The 23,835-nt window shown below is 41.1% G+C and overlaps 1 protein-coding gene across 3 annotated transcripts; it reads right to left on the bottom strand.

The window, feature by feature from the left end:
* Positions 1-789: 789 nt before the first annotated feature.
* RASL12 (RAS like family 12) lies at positions 790-23,410 on the bottom strand. Of its 3 annotated transcripts, none has more exons than XM_074294822.1 (5): positions 22,636-23,410; positions 19,227-19,283; positions 11,801-11,874; positions 9,624-9,841; positions 790-2,724 (listed from the first exon to the last, which is right to left on the bottom strand). In XM_074294822.1, the coding sequence occupies exons 1-5, from the start codon at positions 22,751-22,753 to the stop codon at positions 2,301-2,303; spliced, it is 891 nt and encodes a 296-aa protein (XP_074150923.1). In that variant the 5' UTR covers positions 22,754-23,410; the 3' UTR covers positions 790-2,300. The 3 variants fall into 3 exon arrangements, with proteins under 3 accessions (XP_074150923.1, XP_074150924.1, XP_074150925.1); XM_074294823.1 differs by having other exon boundaries at positions 790-2,676; positions 9,651-9,841; positions 22,636-23,382; XM_074294824.1 differs by lacking the exon at positions 19,227-19,283 and having other exon boundaries at positions 790-2,676; positions 9,651-9,841; positions 22,636-23,389.
* Between the last annotated feature and the right edge of the window lie 425 nt (positions 23,411-23,835).

The following is a 23,835-nucleotide window of genomic DNA, read 5'->3' as shown; positions in this document are numbered from 1 at the left end:
TATATAGGAGGGAGGACAGACTCCAGTAATTGTAACAATTTGGACAAGTAATGAGGTTCTGGTCTACAGTATTTGTATTAGTAATTTAAGCGAAGTAGTTGGTATGAGAAACCCTTCAAAGGAAGAATCTCTTGTTCTATCACTGATGGTTCCCTACACACCATCTGTCATTTTCTTTGCTGGAATACAAAACATTTAGTTTATACTTAAGGCCATTTATTTGACACAGCCAATCTGGAACCTCTGCACATATCAGACACCTAGCCTTATGAACTGAAAACTTGAACATTGCCTACCCTCAGGGTCTGAAATCAGGGGATGAGTATTCAATCTCAGCTACTTGTTTCTTTTTTTCCCCTCTTCTTAGAAAACGGAAGATGAATTCCCAGGTTAAACAAGAAATGAAAACCAAATCCTCTTTTGAGACTGTAAACAATAAGGAGGACCCTTTGTCACCGAAGGATGGAAGCAGCTTGAATGTTTTAAAGGAAACATTGCTCTCTCAAAACCAAAACCCAGAACAGACAACAGTTGAATTGAAAGAAAAAGCTCATCTAGTCATTGTTCCAGAGTCATCAGAGTCTGGAGTCTAGTGAGATTATGGGGAGCTGAAAAATGAAAACCAGGGAAGTATTTTCAACACCAGGTGCCTGCGTGGTGGGTTAAATTAAAACCACCAAAGTTCTGCCAAATACATCATAGTGGCCAAAGACATAAACAGTATCTGTGGGCCAAATGTTTTGTACTTCAGGAAAACTAAAGGATAAATCACAATTTAAAATACTGTTATTTTTCTCTAAGAAGTCTTTATTAAAATGTTTCCAGAAGTGTTCAACAAAACTTGCATATGTATTCAAATGGTTAAATGTACACAGATGTGACCAAAACTGTAAAGAACTGTATATACAGAGAGGCCTGACCCTGAGGATGTGCATTCCTGATGAGTCTCTTTCATATTATCCTTAAGCTATAGAGGTGGGGTCAAATAACTTATGGAAAAATAATAGTTTCATTGACCAAAAGAAGTGTTTTAGGGATCAGAGTTCTGCCTAAGCACAGCCATGATTGGGCTTAATGCATTTCTAAATCCAAACCACTTTAGGGAATGGTACTTTGTATGTTGTTTGCTCTCTGGATCATCCACACATTGTTTTTAGCTCTGTTTACTCCCTTAAGATTTTTGGTTTTCTTTTGCTAGCATGACTTCAGTAGAAGACCCTATCCTGAGTAAGGCTATTGGAAGATCCCCTTTGGGGGCTATAGAGTTACTCAAACTGGAAAAGAATGAGGTGACTAATGGATGTTGAGGGAAAAAAGACCAGAGTTTCCTGCATCCCCATACAATCAGCAGGCAAGCCTTCCCACTTCCATCTAAGCAAAAGTGAAGGCATTTACTCTTCAGATTTTTTCTTTTTGATTTCTTTATGAGCTTGTTTTTTCTTCAAGTCATCCTTTGCAGGTCTATTTTAACCCAAATGGAAGGGTACATGCTGTCTTTCAATCAAGCACCCACTGGTGTGATGCCAGGCACCATAATGGTTGAGCTGTGGACCTTCGTGGGAATGGGATGTGCTGGGAAGTCACTGTCCCACAGACCCAGGCTTTCCTTATGGCTGGTCATACCCAATAGCTACTATTCCCTTTGCTGCCACTAGGGGTCTCTGTGCTCTCAGGGACAGTCTGCAAAATTCCGTTTCCCCCATAATCCCAATCTTTTACTTTGTAGCAAGCAATTTAGCTCCTGGTTGTATTTGAGGAACCACATCTGGCCACTGTAACTCCTGAAGTTAGGGAGGGAGGCAGGAGGAAGAGGTACAGAGCCTTTGGACTCGGCTTCAAAGGCAAGATTTCTTAAGTTTCGCTTGGTGGAGTATTTGTGAGACCCAGTGCCTTTGCCTTCCACCCACCCACAGCTGTTATCCTCCAAGGTCACAGCTGTTTACGTCGCCTTGGAAACTGGAACTTCACGGTTTGCAGGAACAAAATCTCACATACATGTGCACAGTCTGCCCTCCTGACAAGGGGCTCTGAACTGCTTTGTGGGGAGCTGCCCGGGGCAAGCTCAACTAACTCAGTGCCAATAACCCTGGAACTCTGATTCCAGAAGTAAGCTGGGGGGATGGGCTGGGCTGAGAGCAGGACCAGTCAGTCGGGGGGAGCCTGCCCCAAAAGACTCAGTACTTTTTCCTGACAGTCCGGATTGATGGACCCAATTCTATTCGATGCCCCTAGGACTGCTCCTGCCCCGTTCTTCCTCTCACACAGTCGTCCCCTGGAGTGGGGGATAAATGGCAAGGGCCTCAGAAGATCTTGAAGCCTTTTAGTAGTGTCAAGGTGGGGGCCTTGCGTTTGCTCTGGGCCCGGGAGGATTTGACTGTGACTAGCTTGGCCTGGGCCACAGTGGGCATCTCCTTGTAGTTGACAGTTGAGAGGGTGTTGAAGGTGCAGCTTGGCAAGCCGTGCTTGGCAGTGAGGGGGGCCTGATGAAAAATGGACCTTTCTTCAGAAATGAAGAGGGGCCGTGTGGGTGCATGTCTCTCCTGCTCCCTCCGGACCTCCCGGATGGCTTCGTGGAACACATGCTGGACAGCTTCGAAATCTAGGCAGGCAGAGACCTCATAGAACAGACACCCAAACTTGCCCGCCAGAGTCATGCCCTCTGACTTGGTGACCTGCCTGGGGAGCAGAACAGAAGGGAGTGAGAATGAGCAGGAGCAAATAACTCTTCCTCAATGGAGAAAAACCTGGACCCACCCAGGGAACCTACAGCCAGGGGATCCATCCAGGCACTACTTCAAGTGAGAGCTCTAAAGCTGAACTTTACCTGTGGCCTGGAAAAGGCCTTCTTTAGCTATAAGCCCCTGGGGTGAGGGCACACTGGAATCCTGGAGGCAGTAATGCTGAAGGGAAAAGTGCTGGAATTGGAGGCAGAGGACTTGGTTCTACTGCTCGGTACCTGTGTGACCTCAAGCAAATCATTTAATCTACCTGGGCCACAGTTCTCCTCTGTAAAAAGATGACCTAAGGTCCTTCTGGTTCTAAATCTATGATCCTATAGTCTATTGAAGAAGTGGGATAAAAGAGATAACTTGTGATCATAGATGGAGGTTACCTTGTGTTCTACCTGGGGTAGCTGGTATTTTTACATAGGATATCTGACCATCAATCTAATGCCTTCTCCATTATACACACTATCCACATAGTTCTTAGAATTTAAAGAAGATGAACCACTAATATATATAGGTGATGAAGGATGGGAATGAAATGGAGGGTGTTGGGAGAGGAAAGAATTCATAGATCCATGGAAAGCCTCAATGAACTGATTCAGAGTGAAGTAAGCTGAATCAGGAAGACAATACACACAATGACTATAATAATTTTAATGAAAAAGAACAATAAAGATACAGTCCTCACAACCCTGAGTCTGGAAAAGATCTCTAGGAATAATATAGGAATGATACAGATCACAAATATGTGGAATCATGACCGAGCTAGTCCCCAAAGAAGAGATGAGAAAATGCATCTTCCTCCCTTTAATGAAGAAATGTGGGGCTATGAGATGTAGAATACTGCAAAGACTGTTAAGACCCAGCTGATGGATTGGTTAGTTTTGCTAAATTCCCTCTTTTTATTTCTTCTATATCTTCTTTTTTAATTGTTGTTATAAGAGATGGTTCTTTGGCTAGGGAAAAGAGGATAATATATTCAGAAATAAAGATATTAAAAAATAAGAGATATCCATAATATAAAATAAAAATAGAATAGGGAGGCAGAGAGAACAACAGTCTCTATGAATTGTTTTGTTTAGTTATTTTTAAGGTGTGTCAGCTTTGTGACTATATTTAGGGTTTTCTTGGCAAAGATACTGAAATGGTTTGCCATTTCCTTCTCCAGCTCATTTTACCAATGAGGAAACTGAGGCAAACAGGGTGAAGTGATTTGTTGGGGTGACACCGTTAGTGTCTGAAGTGAAATTTGAACTCAGGAAGGTGAATCTTCTCAAGTCTAGGTTCGGCACTCTATCCATTGCACCATTCTGTCTCTCCCAACGTTTCCCTCATTTATCCCTCTACTGTATCTGATTCCTGGGGATAGAGCAAAAGGGAAAGGGGAGAATGGGAATGATTGATTACAGATAATGAAGTAATGACAAAAATAAATAAATTCAGACTGAACAATGAATCTGACCTGAATCCTCACAATCAGCAAGTAGGGAGGATGAAAGAACAGGAGGAGATTATGAAGAAACAGTACATGGCTCTCATTTACTCCTAATAAGCAGGATAAAACATCTCCAGGGGTCTGGTCTCCTTCCAAAGAACAGGAAATGGTTCTGCTCCTTCTAAAATATATTGTCCTGATCTCAAACTTTCCTGTTTTTTCCATGGAAGCAAAGCCATGAGAGGCATGGGAATAGGGTGGGAAGATGGAATGAGAAATGAGAGAGAAGTGAGCATAGAGAAAACATTAAGAGACTGGTCCCAAAGTTCTTTTGGCCAAGTTTCCAAGGTTAAAATTCCTCTGCATGAGGATTTCCTTATGCTCATCCTACACAGCCCCTAAATCCTGGCCTGGGAAATGGGCCTAAACACAACATTAGGAACAACAGTAGAATAATATAAACCTGATTGTGGAGAAGAGAAGGGATAAGAAAGAACAACTCAAACCTCTTATGTCATCTATCACCCGACATCAAATTTAGCCAGTTCTGGGTGCAGAAGGGATTGTAAGCTGGTTGTCAAGCTGGTTGACCCACTAGACCTTGTTCAGCAACAAGGTCTACGGTTGGAAGGGGGGAGAGAGATCAACTGAATGAGGTCCTGCTGTTAGACTGTAGAAATCTCTGCCAAGAATGTGCCCTTATACTAGAAATTCCCTCCTTCATTCAATGAGCATTTGACATGTCTGGAGCAAAAGAAATCAGACAGAGAGGAAGAGATCAATAGAATGACCAGCTCTGAGTGAAATGATCTCTGTGTATCCATTACTGAGAGAGGGGCCAATAAACTGAATGTAGATATCTATGTGTCTCACATAGGCAAAGCAAAGTTGACTCTTGTTATATGTGAGAGCACAATGGCCCTTGAGCTCAGCTGGCCAAATAGTGAGGTTCCCTCTCTACAAGAGCACACTCCCACACTGCCAACTCCCACCCCACACATATATGGATAATAAAACAGTTACAACTTAGAGTCAGGAACTGGTTAAAAGAGATTCAGACAATCCTAGAACTCTAGATTAGGAAGGAACTTTAGAAATCAAGCCCAAGATTCTCACCCAGTATAGGAATTAATCCTCTTTATAATGTCCCAGAACAGCAGCTATGTAACCTAACCTTTTCAAAAATATCTCCAGAGATGGGAAGTTTACATTATGAGGCAGACCATCCTCTTTTAGGAAAATTCTAGTTGCTATAAAATTCTATCATTTTTCCTTCCTTCCTTCCTTTCCCCTCCTTCCCTCCTTTCCTTCCTTCCTTCCTTCCTTTCCCCTCCTCCCCTTCTTCCTTTTTTCCATCTTTCCTTATCTCCTTTCTTATACCTTGTTTCTCTTTTTCTCCATTTTCTTAACTTTCTTGTTTTCTTTTCCTTAATTTTCTTCCCTATTTTCTACCCCCCTCCTTCACTACTTCTTTAAAAAAAAATCTTTGTTTTATTTTGTTTTTAAAAGGTTTTAAAAACCTTTGTTTTATTGAAGGAAAATACACATACAAACACACACACACACACACACACACACACACACACACACACCGAATTCCTACCCGTCAGTTCTAATTCTGGCTTCCCCAAACAATAAAAGTTTATTTTGGATTAATAACTGTCATTTACATGGTGCTTTTAAGCTTTTCAAAATAGTTAACAATGTCTCCTTTTCAGATCTTCACAACACTATAAAGCATGTGCTGGAATGAGGAAACAAAGACTTATCCTGGGTCATTAGTTTTAAAAATGTTTGAGACAGGATTTGAATCCACCAACATTCTATTTGTTTCTGTTACCCCATTCTGCCTTTCCTAAAGCTGTTTTCTATATGAGATAGTCCTCCTTTCCTTAGCCTTCATTTGTCCAGACTAAACATCCCTAGTTCCAACAACCATTTTTCACGGAACATAATTTTTAGATCTTTTCCCACTCTTCTCTGGTTGCTGGCTTACTTTTTAATGTCCTTGCTAAAAAGATGGAATCCAGCCCTAAACACAATACTTAAGATGTAATTTGATCAAAGAATAGTGCCAAAGGACTAATATATCATATTCTGTGAGGTGGCAAAAAGGATAAAGCACAGGGTCTATAGTAAGGAAGTTTTAAACTCAGTTCTGGCCTCAGATACTTACTCAGATGCTGAGTGAGCCTGGGCATAAAACAGGAATAATAACAGCACTTATTTTGTAAGATTGTTGTGAGAATCAAACAAGATAATTTGTAAAGTACTTAGCATAGTGCTTGGCACATAGTATGTGCTTATATAAATGCTATTATCATCTTTATTGCTGTTATTATCATCTATGATCAGAACACACTGCCTCTGGCAATGGAGGCTACAACTTAGGTTTTTGGTGTTTGTTTTTTTCTTTTTGATGACTGCATCCTAATGTTGGTTATGTTAAGTTTGAAATTAACTAAAACCTCTAAACCTTTTTCATATTCAACCAATTCTAGGAAGATCAGGTTGGCTGACCCACTAATCCTTGCTTAGTAACAAGGCTTGGAATGGGAGGCAGGATATGGAATAAATGAATAGCAGCAAGCCAGTCTCCCTTTCTCAAATTTGGGTGATTGACTTTTTGGCTCTAAATTCAACATTTTACATTTCCTCCAATGGACTTTGTATTATTGGTTTTGTTCAAAAACATCAGTCTATCAATCATGATTCCAACATTCATTCTATTAGCAGTCCTTCACAGCTCCGTGCTTTCTGAAAGAAAATTTGTTTTCATCTGAAGATTTGATGGGCATGCTTTCCCTTCTTGGCAGAAATAGGGAAACATTGTACATATTGGCACACTTGATTGATATTTTAATTTTGCTGAACTGCTTTAAAAAATGTCTTTGTGTCCGATTCTTTTTGTACAGAAATGGACATGTATACATATATTGAACTTAACTTATATTTTAACATATTTAACATGTATTGGTCAACCTGCCATCTGGGGGAAGGGGTGGGGGGAAAGAGGGGAACAATTGGAACAAGAGGTTTTGAAATTGTTAATGCTGAAAAATTACCCATGCATATATCTTGTAAATAAAACGCTGTAATAAAAAAATAAAATAAAATTTCTTTGTTACAAGATTCACTGATAGGAAGAAGGAAGGATATATTTAGAAATAAAGTCAATGTAAAATAAAAATCAATAAAATGCTTAATTTGATGGGTATGCCTTCTATATTCTCATTTAAGTCAGTGATAAAATTGTTGAACAGGAAAAGATCAAGATAGGAGAAGTTTTGCCACTTGCTACTTGTGTGACCATGGGCAAATTACATACTCTATCTGGATTCAGTTTCTTAATCTGTAAAGTAAGTGGCTTAGATTAGATAACTTCTATATTTTCAGCTCTAAATTTAAATATATTCAGAAAAGAGTTTCGTGGCATTCTGCTGTTGACCTTTTTTCAGGTTAGGGAGCAATATGCTCTGTTTCTGGAAGAGTTTTTAAAGATTGTCTAATTCAAAGATTGGGACACTATGTAGGGCCTAGGCCAAATCCTGCTTGCCATCTGATTTGGTACAGCTAAGTATGTAAGCTAAGAATGGTTTTGACATCTAAAAATGCAATTGTTGTTCATTGTGGGGCAGTTAGGTGACTCAATGGATAGAGCACCAGCCCTGAAATCAGGAGGACCTGAGTTCAAACACTTAACACTTCCTAACTGTGTGACCCTGGGCAAGTCACTTAACCCCAACTGCCTCAGCAAAAATACAAAACAAAACAAAATTGTGGTTCATTGTTCAGTTCAATTCTTTATAACTCCGCTGGGGATTTCCTTGGTAAAGATACTGCAGTGGTTTGCCATTTCCTTCTCTAGATCTTTCTCTAGATGAAGAAGCTGGGGCAAACAGGGTCTCACAGCTTGATACTGGATTTAAACTTAGAAAGATGAGTTTTCCTGACTCCAGCTCTGGTACTCTATTCACTTTGCCACTTAACTGCTCTTAAAATACAATAAAAAATTTAATAAAAACTATCCTTAGTTCACCAGCTGTACAAAATCAGAGGGCAAGATAGATTTGGCCTTAAGACCAGAATTTGCCAATCTTTGGTACAACTCAACCTCCTTTGGTTACATATGTGAAATAGGCCCAGAAAAAACTGGCTTGCCCAAGTAGCAGGCCTGGAATTTAAAACTCCAATTACTGACTCCAAATTCAGTATTTGTGCCAATACATTGGAGCTGTCTTTCCACAGAAAGAGAAATGGCAAATCTAATAGTACTATCTAGGTAACATCCAGGAGAATAACATGACAGACTTTGTGCTGTGCTTGATTAAAGTCAAATTACATGGTATCTGTGGCATTCTCCATTTACTAGGATCTTTACCTAAAAGGAAAAGAAATTAATCAATGAATTGAATCAATGAATCAATCAATTGACATCTAGTGTATATTACATTATATTCTAAATATCTGAAAGGTTTATAAATATAAATATAATTTTTAAATTGTTGGACAGAATTTTCAAGCTTCCCAGTTTCTAGTGTCCCTTTTTGCAGAATGGAACAGTATTTACCCTTCCAGCATATTCCCCCATTTGCCACGATTTCTTTTTCCTTTACTTTAGTCTGATTACACTAAGCAATATAATGAAAAAATTTCAGGCTAAGATAGATATGGAGGTAGGAGATGAGAGCCCCACCTTAAATGAGCTCAATTTCTCTGGGCCAAGATGAATTATGTCCCAAGTTGCTTCAAGAGTTTGAAAATATGTTCCCAGAGCCACTGTGGGTAATCTTTAAGAAATCATTCCATAAATTATATTGCTTAGTGTATCTTCTTTAAGTCCAAAGGGCTCCTTCTTATCTGACAGTTGAGTTTCAGAGGCTCAAATACCTCTAGTAACTAGCAGGCAATGAGGAGGTAGGAGGAAGTGTAAAATGAATGAATGAATGACTATTAACTCTCTGAAGGCATAAACATCCCCTTTCCCCTCCCTCCTTCTGTCCCTCTCCCTCATCAGCAAATTGGACACCAGGATAGGATTTTGCCTACCAGTTTCTTGACAAAGAAAGGTGTTATGGTGCATGAGCACTCACACACATACTAGATTTTATGCCCTGGGATTTTTTTGGCTGTCCACTAGGCATGGTGAAGACAGGATACCTCAACTGTAATCTTGGATCTCCCTGTCCCCTTCCCCCACACCATCCCTATCTCATATGGACTCCATATTAAATGCTGAGTTTTATGTCCTGCATTAAATGTCTGTTCCTCAGATGGTAGATAGACACTGCTACATAGCTACCCCACTGATCTCCCACATTCAATGGCTCTGCTGACCTGGTATGGACTCTTTCTGACTCAGAGCACCACAACCAAAGTGTCCTGCTCTTTGCCCATCTCCCAGGTGGTAAAACTCTGTCTGCAGCCCCTCAGATCTGCCACCCAGTCCTCCCGCTGGCTGCTGAAGAGAGACAAGTATGGCTTGGTACCGGTACTGGGCCATGTCCAGCTTGTTCCCCAGGAGCAGCACAGGGTAGTCATGTTGGGTATCTTTTGCGTGGTGGGCAATGATCTCCAGGTATTGGCTGCAACCCTCAAAGTTTCGCCTGTCATCGATGCTGTAGACAACCAGGAAGGCTTGGGCCCAGTTTAGGTAGCGCTTGCAGTTTCTGGGAACATCCTGGTGATAAGAAATAAGCAGGTGAGACATAGAGGGGTCTCAGGCCTCAGTCTGAGACTGGAACAGGCCAAGTCCCCGGCCCTCACCTGAGTTGCCCTGTTCTATCTTTCCTTTCTCTGGGCCTTTGTACATTGTTTCTCAACTGAGCCCATTCAAAGGGACATCTGAATCTGGATTTGGCTTGGTATGAAAGGGACCATTGTCCCTTCTCCTGCCTGAGAAGAGCAGACACCAGATCCTGAGGGCCAGCAGCCAAAGGCTCCAATGTTACCAATCCTGAGACCTGACCATCCATGGGCGGCCCTGGGTGGCCCATTTGTATGTAACTTTGCTTTCTTGGAAATTTTCTTTGGGACAGACAATTTGCAACTTTGGCTTTGTTTTTAAGGGGTGATTTTAAGATTCCTAATTGTTCACAAGTTCCCTTTGAAAGGCACAGAAAGAAGTATGTCTGTAGAATCACAGAAACTTGGAGCAGGGAGGGATCTCAGAGAACAATTAGTCCAACCCATATGTGACCAAGAATTCTCTGCTACTTCCAAAGCACTCCATTCTACTTTTGCATAGCTCTAATGGTCAGGAATTTTTCCTTTAAGTTAAACTTTAATTTGTCTCTTGACAGTTTCTATCCATTCCTTCTAGTTCTGCCTTCTGAGGTCAAACAGAATATGTCTATTTTATTATAAGATAACTAGCATTTATAAAGTGCTTTAAGATTTACAACACACTTATAAATATTTTTATTTTATCTTTAAAACAACCCTGGGAGGTGGGTGATATTATTATCCTCATTTTACAGATGAGGAAACTGAGGTACAGAGAGGGTGACTTAATCCACATCACCCAACTCATTAAGTGTCTTAGGAAAGACTTGCATTCAGATCTTCATGACTCCAAGTCCCCTATTCTATTTATTGAACAACCTAGCCACTACATGGCCGCTCTTCAAATACTTTAAGAAAGCTAGTATTTTCCCTTTGAGTCTTCTCCTCTTCAGGTTAATTTTCCCCTTCAGGGAGACCCAATAACCTTTGCTAGCAGGAGTAATTGTTGAACATGTATACATCTATCAGTGTATATATGTTTATCCTTGTGTGGCCATTATCACAAGTATGTGGGTGCAGGAATGTGTGTGAGATTTAAGAAAAACTGAAATATCCATGTATACCTAACTCATCACCTAGTGAAGTCACCATCACTGTCCCGGTAATTACTACCATTGGGATCTCTAATTATTAAGCCGATATTCCATTTAAAATGGCATAAAATTTTAGAAAAGAAAGGACCTTTGAATATTGCCTAGTAGAGATGGGAAGGCACTGAGACTATAGAATGTTAGCACTCAGAACATTAGATCTCAGAGGGCCAGAATATTCAAACACAGAATGTCAGAGCTGAAATAGGTTCTTAGCGAGCATGTAGTCTAGCCTGTCTCATTTTACAAAGGTGAAAACTGAAGCCCATAAATGATGTCAACCCAGCATCCCCAAGAGACAAAGAAGGAGAGGGAAATGATCTGTTCCCATTTTATGGAAGGCAACTGAGGTTCAGGGAGGGTCAATATTTTGTTCAGGATCACCCGTGTGGAGGCTAAAAAGGACTAGTGCTCTGATCACCACTATCATTAATTCAAGAAATCCTTATGTTGGGTGTGAATTTAGTAATCCTCCTCTCTCCCATTCCTCATCCAGGGCCAAGTGGGATCACATCCTGGTTCTGTCATTTATTACTTGTGTGAGTTGGGGAAAGTCACCCCACCGCCTTGAGAGATAGGGAGGGTCCCTTTCACTAATGATAGTCCAGAAAGGCTTAATGATTGCCCTGGGCTTAGATTCTTCACCTGTAAGATGATAGGTAGGGCTCAGTTAAATCAACTCCAAGGTTCTTTCCAGAACTGAATTATGTCCTAGGCTTTTAGTCACACTCAGGACAAGCTTACAGGAGGGTCCTCAGCATTACCTGATCTGCTGTGTCCATCACCCTCAGCAGGATTGGTTGTTGGTCCACAGTCTCCTCTGAGGTATAGGTATCTTCTGAAATAAGAAGGATCAGGGCATATCAGTGTGGGTGGGAGTGGGAAGGATTGTAAAAGGTAGAAAATGACTTTTTTTGCTTTCTATCAAAATATATATATATATTGCTGAGGCAATTGGGGTTAAGTGACTTGCCCAGGGTCACATAGCCAGAAAGTGTTAAGTGTCTGAGGCAAGATTTGAACTCAGGCCCTCCTGACTTCAGGGCTGGGGCTCTAACTAGCTGCCCCTTCTATTATATGTTGAGCTGATATTTATGGGTTGGTTTGGGGTGCCATCCAGGACACTGACCCTAAGTCATCAGGCCTATGTAGCTGGGGCCTGGATGCTGTCTGCTGTTGTGATGATCACTGCTTTGCAGTCATAAACAGGTGTTTTGCCTTACTTACAGCTCTTCAGAAAGGCCCTTACAGCTGCACCAGTTAGAAAGGGAATTTCCGGACCAAGCATTCCCTTCAACAATAAAATGATAGGCCCCTGTCCAGGAGAGCAGCCCTGAAAGAATCTCTCTAAGGTTCATGTTGCATCCAGCCTCCATTGTCTGATGTGACATTGGACTCATCATCACCGAGCAAAGTCCTTCCTGGGAGCGATTCCATCCATGTGAGTGAAGGGCAGGATGTTCATGATTCCACCCCCTCTGTCTGCCCCCGAGACTCCAAGCAAAGTGTCCTTCAGCCCACTGTTTGGACTCGCATGACGAGGCCCTGAGTCAGGCCCTGGAAAACATACAAGCTTTGCTAGTATCCAGCATAAATCATTAACAATCCTCATCTGTGGCCTGCTTTGGGGGCTTATATAAATAGCTGTGATTATTTGACAAGAAATTCAATGGAAAAAATGCCCCCAAATACTTCACTATATTTGGTCCAAGAACAGCTGTCCCTAGATTTTCACATCTCATTCAGTTTGTTTCATTTCCCTGCCAAAATGGTCCAACGAGCTCTTCTGGGACCTCCCCAGCAGGCAAGGTGCCCCAGCAGTCTCAGCAAAGATACTAAGCCAAACGTGCTCAGATACTTACTCCTCCATCCCTCCTACCATGCTCCGAGACACAGAGAAAGACAAAGACAAAGATAGAGAAGGAAAGACAATCAGAGAGACAGAAAAAGAGAGAGAAAGGGAGAGACAGAGACATAGATAGATACACAGAGACAGCCAAAGAAAGAGGCAGAGACAGAGATAGAGACAGAAAGACAAAGTCAGAGAAAGAGACATAGATACAGACATAAAGACAGAAACAGAGACAAAAAGACAGACAGAAAGACAGATAGACAGATAGACATGCACACAAAGAGATAAAGAAACAAAGACTGAGACAGAGACATACACACAGAGAGAAAGAGACAGAAAGAGAGAAATAGAGACAGAAACAGAGAGAGACAGAAAGACAAAGATAGAGACAGACATTCACACAGAGAGAAAGAGACAGAGAAACAGAAAGACAAAGACAGAAAGAGACAGAGCCACAAATCCATGGATGAACTTAGACCTGGCATCCAGCATCTGACCATAGATCTAAAAATGGAAGATATCTTATAGATCATCTAGTCCATCCCCAATTCCTTTTACAAATCAGGAAACTTGAGCACAGAGAGGCTAATGGAGTAGCCTAACATCACACAGTTAAGATGCATCTAAATTGGTATATATGAACCCAGATCACCCAGTCCAGCATGCTTCCTATCTCATTACTTCTTTTCAGAAGATTCCAATCCCACTTATCCAGTGTGATCTGAGTGACAATATTCTCCCTCAAATATTTCTGTTTTTCAGTTACTATGTCATATTTTTGTTATTATTGTTCAGTTGTGTCTGACTCTTCATGACTCCAGTTAGGGTTTTCTTGGCAAAGATATTGGAGTGGTTTGCCATTTTACAGAAGGGGAAACTGAGGCAAATGGGGTTAAGTAATTTGTCCAGAGTCCCAAAGTTAGTAAGTGTCTGAGGCCAGCTTTGAACTCAGGTCCTTATGCTCTTGATGACTACATCACTTAGCTGACCCAAAATGTGATTGATAACACTTACTAGCTGTGTGACTCTGGGCAGGTTATTTAACCCTAATTACCTCCAAAAAGAAAAAAAGATCATATACTAGCAAAATTTCTTAAAATAACATAAACACTGCTTCTCAAACTTTCATGATCTTTTTCCTGCAGAGAACTCCCTCAAGTTTTTGAAAACAGAAGGCAGATAGTTATCCAAAAGAATTTTCAGAGATGACTCAGTTAAAAAAGACCAGACTTTTATTCTGACTAAGATTTGAGGCAAGTCACTTTGTCTTTCTCATATCATCAGTTTCCTTAGCTGGAAAATGGGCAGAAAAATATCTCTCTTCCTTCCCTTACAGGGGACCCAATGAAATAGTTGTAAATTCTCTTCAAGTATATAGAATCAGAGGTGTCATGCAACTATGTATCCAAAGCACAATACCAGAATAGGCCTGAACCAGATTAAAATATAACTGAGAAACACTTGACAAAATAATAAAAAAATACAATAAAACAAATAATTCCACATTTTAAAATTAAACCAATCTTTGGCCCAGAGGGATTCTTATGTAGGCAAGTCTTTAAGTCTATAAAATTTACAAAATTATTCATTTATGAGTTTATAAAATTAAAAAAAAAGATTATAAAACAGGAGTGATCTCCACAGAAAGAGTTTTCACATGGGAAATCCCTTTACAGATGACTTTATAGGTCCAAACCAAAAAGAAAAAAAAAGTTATTAATCACTTAGGCCAGATGCTCGTATTGTTCCTCTTAAGGCCAAAGACTCTCCTGCCCAGGAGTAAGAAGCAGAGACCCTGGAGCAGCTCCCTGCCTCCTTCTGCTCTGGTGGGCAGCAAAGGAAGGCGAGACTGTCCAAGGCCCTTCTGGGTGCTGGCATGCCAGACAGAAGCACCGTGGTATGGTGCTGAGCTCATGGGGGTCACAGGAGCACATGGCCAGGCTGAGCAAGTCCCAGAGTCAGGGGGCCAAAGATCAAGGTCAATGCTCCCTCCCACATTGGAATGACTCACTCCCTCCATTCAGAATTCCAGACTTAATTGTGAAGCTCAAACCCCCAAGTACAAGCAAGACCAATTGGAACTCAGAGCTGTAATTAGTCTGGGACAGGGAGACTTTTGCTTGAGGAGGATAATGGAGACACTCTTCCAAGGGTATAGTGTCCTGGCACCCTTCCTCCCTTGCCTGGCTCTGTCCCTTCCCACTCCCCCTCTGGTCTCATTTACCAGCACCTTTGGGTCCACTCCTGGCAACAATAGCAATAGAAAATTCAGTGTCCCAGGGCGCACTTCTTCCTGCCCTACTCCGCATCAAAGTCACACTCTCCTTGTCTTACTTAACCCTGTTGAAAAGTAACTCTGAGACTGAGCTCCTTCTGGCATCCTAGATATGATGAGCAGAAAGGAAAATATTCTCTGTGACTGGCCCTCTGAGGTATTCCTGACATAGTGAGTTTGGGGTAAAACTATAAAGAAGGCAGAGTGTGCTTTCTGGAGTCCTTCCTTCCTTTTCAGCATCCTCCCCACTCCTCACATTTCTCTCTGTTCTCTCTTTCACTTCCCAGAAGTCCACTCTAGTCTGCCCTCTCCAAGCAACAACCCACATTTGGATCTTTTCCTTCTCCCCCATTGAGCTGACACTGGCTTCTCCCATGCCCCATTCCTCTAGGACCCACTCTCTTGATTAATCTTGAGCAATCACTTAGCATCTTTGGGCCTCAGTTTCCCTCCCTCATCAAATAAGAGAGTTAGGAGATGATCGCTAAATTATCTCTCATTGCTAAATATTTTATTATTTTCTAGGTTACCATTAATAATGATTAATAATTAAACACAAATTTTCTGGTAGGATCACTTGAACATCACAATGAGATTAGCACTACAGCTAAAATCCCACTGATAAGCTCCTTCTCAGGTAATTGAGTCACATGTTAAATACATCAAGAAGTGGATAGAGTGAGTGCTTGGATTTGGAGGCAGGAAGCCCCGTGTTCATATCCTATCTCTAATACCAACTAGCTGATGGGCAAGCCACTTCATCTCTACAAGCCTCTCAGCATCCCTTAGGTCTTATCTACTAAGTTATAATCCTCAAAGATTGGTTTATATTGCCACTGCTGGATGGGATCTTCACTCAAACAGGACTAATATTTCCTGTGTTGTATTAATTTATAAACAATTTCTTAGTAAATTGAAGGGAGAACTGGTGGACAGAATCTTCATCCAAACAGGACTGACCAAACCATTTTTCCTTTGCTATATTCATTTGTCAACAATGTCTTAACTCTAAAGAGGGACTTTATGATGGGAATTTCAGGGCCAATTAAAATAGTCATACATGGTATGACTATTAAGTCAAGTGACTGATTTCCTTGTGTGGCTTGTAAACTAGTTTGGAAGGAAATTTCACAGGAGGAGCAAAAAATGTTAATAATGATGATAGCACAATTAAGATAATAAATGGAAAGAGCATGGGAGTAGTCAGAGATCCTGGATTTAAATCTTTGTTCTACCATTTATTACCAGAAATTTCCATCAAGTTTCTGGGTCTCAATTTTTTCATCTCTAAAACAGCATCTACTAATCCACACACAAGAATCTCAGAAGGGCACATGAGAGAAGATGAACTCTAAGTCTTTGTTCTTATAACTTATAAATTATGACTACAAAGAGCTTTAATCGCCACCATTTCCTTAGATCTTAATAATATCTAAGATATATTGATATATTTCTATATTTATGGGATATTACGAGTTGCAAAAGAACTTTGGGAAGAGCCAGTCTAACATTCTCACTTTACAGTTGAGGAAATTGAGATTCAGATGTTGAATAACTGGCTTAAGCTAGTAAATAGTTGGGCACATGCACTTCAACAAACCCATTATTTGTGAGGCTCTGTGGTAGTCTTGAGTCCAAAATGACAAAAAGTCCCTATCTTCAAGAGTTTACATTCTAGGGGGATGGTAACCCATACAACAAATAAATAAATAAATTAAAATAAGTAATAAAAAGGAAGGAAAGAACTAACAATTAGGAGGGTCAAAAAAAATTTGGAGAAGGAAATGGCAAGCCATTCCAGTTTCTTTGACAAGAAAACCCCAAAGTGAGTCGTGAACAGTTGGACAAGGAGGAGGAAGAGGAAAAAGAGGAGAAGGAGAAACAGAAGGGGTAGGAGGAGGAAGAGGAAGAGGAGAGGGAGAAGAGAATTCAGTAGGAAGTATCATCTGACCCTTGAAGGAAACTAAGGATTCTAAGAATGAGTGTTATGAAGGGGATACCTGAAGGAAGCTAATGCAAAGACATTTAGTGAGGAGTTTATAAGTCAGTCACTTTGTCTATAAGACAGAGCAGATGACTGTGAAATAAATCTGGAAAAGTAGACTGGAATCAGATTATAAAGGGTTTTAAAAGCCAAGCTGAATTTGCATTTTATCCTCAAGGCAATGGAAAGCCACAGAAGATTCCTGGGCAGGGCAGTGATGCTATCAAATCAGATAAATGCTTTAGGAAGATTATTTTAGCAGCTGTGTGAAGAATGGATCCAAGAGAGGAAAGCTGGTGGAAGCAGAGAAAGAAGCTAGGCTGTTGAAATAGTCCAAGTGAGAAGTGATGAGAGCTTGAAGTAGAGTCGACCTTCTGAGTAGTGGGGATAAGCTAAGAAAAAACTAGTTGAGATTGAATTGACTAGATTTGGAGACTGATTAGATATGATAGGAAAGCTAAGGCTGATTTAGAGATTGTAAATCTGGATGACAGGAAGTGTTCTCAGCAGAAAAGGAGCATTTGAAGGAGAGGTAGATTTAGGGAAGAGGAAGGAAATAATAAGTTCTGCTTTGACCCTGTTGAATTTGAGATGCTATCTAGTAAAGATATCCAGCAGGGAGTTGGCACTGTAGAACTGGAATTGAAGAGAAAGATTAGGGCTGGACATGTAGGTTTGGTGGCCATCTGTTATCTTTAGATAATTAAATCCATGAGAGCTGGGAAGGTGACCAAAAAAGGGAGAAGTAGAGAGAGAAAAGGTTCCAGGAAACACCAGAGAGGAGGATGCCCATAGTTGAGACAAAACATGGAAGATGATCCAGCAGAAGGAGACTGAGAAGGAGCAGAGAAGTGTCATAGGAATTAAGGGAGGAGATCATATGCTAGAGAAAGAGTTAGTCAACATCATCACAAGCTCAAGGAAGGTGAAGAAGAATGAAGATGGAGGTGGGAGAAGGTCAACAGATTTAATAATTAAAATAATGTAAATAGTTTCTTTGGAGTTTTGGCAGGAAGTCAGATTGTGAAGAGTTTAGAAGCAAATGGCAGGTGAGGACATAGAAGGTAGGGATCTCCAGATACACCTTTCTCTAGGAGTTTGTGAAAGCAAACCGGGAAATAACGGGATAGCTGGAATTTCTGACATCAATTTTTTATCTGCAAAACGAAAGGATCTTGACAAGATAACCTCTAAAGGTCCTTCCAACCCTTAACCTATGGTTTTGAATCAAATTTAGTGGTCTTTAAACCACCTCATTCAGCCTCTCCAAAACTACACTCATTTAGTTGTATAGCTCTGATATAGTAGTTAAAAAAAAAAAACAAAAAAAAACCCCAGCAACTTCTTACTGTATAAATTGTCTTGATTTTGAAGCAGTTTTTCAATCTTTAAAGCAGGTCAGACCCAGCCAAGGAAGAAGCAACATAGGTAGGTGTCAACACTGTCAGTGAGGAAGTGTATTCTTTCCTCTAAAAATTTAATTTTAGTGAATTAATCTGTTGATAGATTTTATATCAGGAAATAACATCTCTTCAATTCCTTCATATTACAGATGAGAAAATTGTAATTCACTTGAGTAGTGAAATGACTTGCTCCAAATCAAATAAATTGTTAGTATCAGAGCCAGAGCCTGAGCCTATATCACAGGGTCTTAGATTTTGACCTAGAAGGGAATTTTAAAATTATATAGTCCAGTTCTCTCAAGGCAAAGGCAAGACAACTGAGGATGACAGTGGACATGTGGCTTCCTTGCTTGTAAAATCCTTAAGCACAAGCATTGCTTCATGTTTTGTTTTTGTGTCTACCACACCTAGCCCAGTGCCTGGCACATAGCAGTCCATTAAATACTGTTGATAGATTGATCTCCCAAGGCCTTATAAGCAGGAGAGCCAAGTTTGAATGGATGTTCTTTGATCCCTGAACTGGTATTCTTTCCACTACACCCACTTTATCTTGACAATTTTCCCTTTCACACTCCCTCCCCCATCATAGCTTTAGGGATAGTCCTGTATGGACTCAAGGATGGAGCCACAGTCAAGAGTAACAAAGGGAGAGAGAGGTGATTAATGAGCATCTTACCCAAATTGGGATCATATTCACTGATAAACCTCTTGGTCAGAAACTTCACGGTCAAAGCTGCAAGAGGCAAAAAAATTTATAAACAAATAAATAACAATTTCCCCCCCAAGTTCCTGCTGCCATTTTAGGCTCTTTTCACTGAAAACTGGCACATGAATGTTTTAGAGAAACCATGGACCATTTTGATTTTTGAGTCACTCTTCACCCCCTTGCCCCATTGATGAAGAGTCCAGTTCTCCAGGAAGAAAAAAAGAGAAACCACTAAAGAGAATTTGGTACCATTAAGGTACTCAATACACACCAGAAGAATCTGCCAACAAGGAAACCCCATGTCCTTCTAGTAATATTTGGGGATTAAAAAAAAAAAAAACAGGGATTAAAACACCAAGGGCAAATGATGGATATAGAGGGAGTTATGTAAAAATTAGACAAGCCAAAAATCTTTGCTTAGAAAAACATAATAACAAAGAAAGAGCTTAATATCCATAGAGGAACTCACACAAATGGGGATTTGGCTCAAATTTGCAAAGGGACTAACAAGAAAAGATATAAAGGTAGAGATACATAAAGTCCCTCAGGAGAGTTATAAAACCTCTATTTTCCTGAGATAAAACCCAGCCAGAGATCTAGATAGACAGGTTTTAAAATTCCAGTCCATGCTCCTTCCCAGGTCCAAGTCTACTGGGATAGAAATACCAGACTATCAAAAATCCCAGTAGGAGTGTTTTCATTGAATATAAAATTTTTGGAACATAAAATTTTGGAATGAATTTTTCAACATGTGAAGTGTATTTATCAGTTAGCAAAGTCAACAGAGGTTCGTTCTGGGTACTGAAATTAATCATGCAAGGTCAGATGTTAAGCTGGTCTCTAAAAAGAAGCAGTACATTTTTTTTAACTAAAAGTGCTTTTCTAAGTGCTTCTTAAAACTCTTTCCCAAGATTCCAAGGCTCCATGATTTTTGTAAATTACTGTCTAGGGAATTCACATTTGAAAATTTGAATTCTTTAATTTATATAACTGTTGGCAAAATAAATGAAATCATCAAGTTTAGTTAACTTTAGTTAATAATTTGACTTTCAATGCTAAGATAATCTCTTCCTATTTTTTTTTTTAATGTATATGTTCTGCCTTGACATAATAGACAGTTCTACAAAAATACAGAAAGGACATTCTCTTAGTTAGGGGAAGCTTTCAGTGAGAGGGAGAAAAATTCTTTGCTACAGGAAAAAGATAATGATTTGACCCATAATTTCATTCTAGTAGGAAACATTCAGATAGAAATTCCCATAATCAACTTAGGTAGCACTTTTTCTACTACTTAGTTTTAGAGAGTTGTCTAGAGACCTGGGAAATTAAATAACTTGTCCAGAGTCACATAGTCAGAAGGTAACAGAAGAAAGATTTGATCCAGTTGATCCAGTGGATAGAGTGCCATGCCTGAAGTCATAAAGTCCTGAATGTAAATGTGACCTCAAGTACTTACTAGTTGAATGATTTGGGGCAAGTCATTTAATCTTGGTCTGCTATGCTTTTGTTATCTGTAAAATGGGTATAAAAGAGCACTTACATCCTTTGCTGTGATGATAAAATGAGATCATAATTGTAAAGCAGGGTTTGGAACATAGTGAGTGCTCTATAAATGTTAGTTATTATCATTATTATCTGTACCAAGGCCAACTTTCCATACACTATATCTCACTACTTTTCTATCTACTTTTCAAGTTTCAGGAAAACCAGATGCCAATTTTATTCTATACCTGGGCACTGGGGAATAAATGGAATCAATTGGGCCTGAATAAAAATCATCAACTAATCATTTGGAACATTAAAAATGGTGGGTGACTATACAGAAACCTCAAAGAAAGACCCCAGCCAAGAGGTAAGAGAAAAACAGAATGAAGTCCTAAAGCCAAGTCTTTATTTTCAATTGTCATAGCTGCTTAATTTCATTTCCCATTTCAAGGTACATTTATTAAATGTCAATATCTCGAGGGCAAAGACTGTGATTTTGCTTTTCTTTGTATTCCCAGAAATTAGCACATAGTGCCTGGCACATATTCATCACTTAATAAATGCTTGTTGATTGATTGACAACTTGGGTAGATAAAAAGTTTAAATAAGATAGGATGCTTGCCTTCCAAAGATTTATAATCCTGTAAGGAAATAAGATAAATCTAGATAACTAAGATACTCAGTAAAAATATATGATAAATACGAATTTTAAAAAATTTGTTTGCTAAGGCAATTGAGGTTAAGTGACTTTTGTTTGCTGAGGCAATTGAGGTTAAGTGACTTGCCCAGGGTCAAACGGTGTTAAATGATGTCTGAGACCGGATTTGAACTGAGGTCCTCCTAACTTCAGGGCATCAGTTCTATCTACTGCACCACCTAGCTGCTGGGCTAAATACATTTTAAAGAAAGCAAAACAAAGTGTTAGTTCAGAAAGTCCTTTGGAAGAAAGAGAGTACTTCTGCAAGTTTGAGGGATTTGGATTTCTCAAAATCCAGGCATTTTACTCTCATGACTTCCCTTCCTCTCTCAACATCCCTCCCTATCCCCTCAAATCATCAATTAACCAACTTTATTAAGTTATCATATTTCAGACACTGTGCTAGGTCATAATGATACAAAGACAAAAATAAAACTGTCCATACCATCTTTGTCAGTCCTGCCATAGAAGTCAGGCTGTATCTCCCAAAGAGTTGGGGGAGTTACTGGACCTATGATTTCCTTGTTGTAGGAAACTCCCAGATAAGGTCAATCCTGGGCAGCAGTTTGTCTGTAATTCTGAGATTTGCCCAGTGCAAAGCTTTTAAAACTGTGGGTTGCATCTGATGTGGGGATTGTGAAATTATGTTTGATTTGTACACCTATGCCAGGGGTGGATTAAAATTTTCTCAGTGAAAAGGGGTTGTGAGGAGGAAAAGTTGAAGAAGTCCTGGCTTAGAACCCTGAAAGGCTAAGTAATGTGTTCAGAGTCACATGGTCTGATGAATCAGAGATAAGACTTGAACCCAGTTCTTTCTAACTTAGAGGGCAGCTCTATATATGGGCTGACTCCAAAACGCCTCTCCAGATGACTCGCCTTTTCCCGTTGTCCAAACACCCTCCACCAAAAGTCTCACCCAACCCTATTCCCATCCTGTCACTGAATCTGTGCCTCTTGGAGGTCTAGCCTTGGCTCCCCCTCCCTAGGTGTCACCACCAGGTATCATTCTTCAAACCTTAGGGGGAGGGAAGAAGAGAAGGAAAGAGAAAAGCCATCATTTTCCCCCTGGGATAAAGGTGTGAAAGCAGGGCGCCAGCGGGCTGCCTAAGAAGGACACACTTGAATCTACAGCTGCTTGAGGGAGCCCTGGAGAGGTCAGCGTTCCCTAGTCTTGCTCTCTTCCCCCGGCCCACTCACCAGACTTCCCGGCTCCTCTGCAGCCCAGGATGGCCACGTTAACCTCTGGGATCGAACTGTGTGCCAGGCGCTCAGGAACAAGGTTCCCAGACCGGGGTTTGCCAAACACGGACGACATGACAAGTCCAGCTGGGCCAGGACCCCTAAGGGGTGGAGTGTCGCCTCGAGAAGAATAATAGAGGTTCCCTAGGAATGGATGGACGGCGGGCGGCAAGCTCACCTGGAGGAGGTGGGGAGGGAGGGAGGCGGACAACCAGGGGATGCCCTTAACCACGAGTTCCTTGGGGCAACAAACCTTAGTCTGCCGACAGTCCCTGGAGCAGGCAGGTAAAGGCAACCTCCCTAGGCGCTCTTTCCCCCTCTGCGGCTCTTGCTCAAGTCCCCAGTTTGTTTAACCGGGCAGCTATCGGGACAAGAAACAGAACCCCGAGCGCCTGGGGCACGTCCGCTGTGGGTGGCCGCCCGTCCCGAGAAGGAGAGTTGGAGAAGGGGGTCCGCGCTAGGACCTCGGGTGCTGAGATTCACTCTCGCATTCCGGCAGGAGAAGACCTCCTCATCTTCTTCACCGCCACCCCCCACCTTGCTTCCACCGTGGCACCGGGCTTAGCCGCCCGGGCTTGGGGCTCCGGGCTCCGAGTCCAGCTCCTGCTTAATGCTGCCTGCCCCGTCTCTCTCCAGCCTTGCTGGGGCCCTCGGGGGAAAGAGGAGGAGGACTGGGCAGGCGGAGCCATCCTCTGAGCTGTGGCCAAACTCCTTGTAAGGACTGCAGACTCCCCCCACCGAGGGGGACGCATCTCCCGGAGAAAGCGTGTAGGGTGTTAGGGAGGGAGGAGATCACGGTGGGTTGCCTGGTTTGGTAAACCTTAAAGAAAGTTATTGTTCCCATTTCACAGATGAGGAAACTGAGGCCCAGAGATAGGACATGACTTGTCCAAAATTAGATTAGAATTTCTCCTGACGCCCCATCCCAGGGTTCGTTCCATCACATTAGCCTGACTGCGTTGTTCCAAGTTGGGGTGGTTGGAGTGAGAGACTGATGGAATAGGAATGGGAAGGTGTGAGAGGAAAGCTAGAAAAAAAGAGATAAAAATCAGAGTTGCCTCACTGCAGACACCCTTTCCCATCAAATGGAAAATAGAATAACTAATGGCTCCTTCTCATGTTAGAACTGGAAGAGATCTTAGAGAATCGTCCAGTCTA

The sequence above is a fragment of the Sminthopsis crassicaudata genome, chromosome 2 (assembly GCF_048593235.1).
Source record: "Sminthopsis crassicaudata isolate SCR6 chromosome 2, ASM4859323v1, whole genome shotgun sequence".
Classification (NCBI taxonomy): domain Eukaryota; kingdom Metazoa; phylum Chordata; class Mammalia; order Dasyuromorphia; family Dasyuridae; genus Sminthopsis; species Sminthopsis crassicaudata.
Note: the sequence above shows the minus strand (reverse complement) of the source record. Positions and strands in the feature narration are given on the sequence as shown.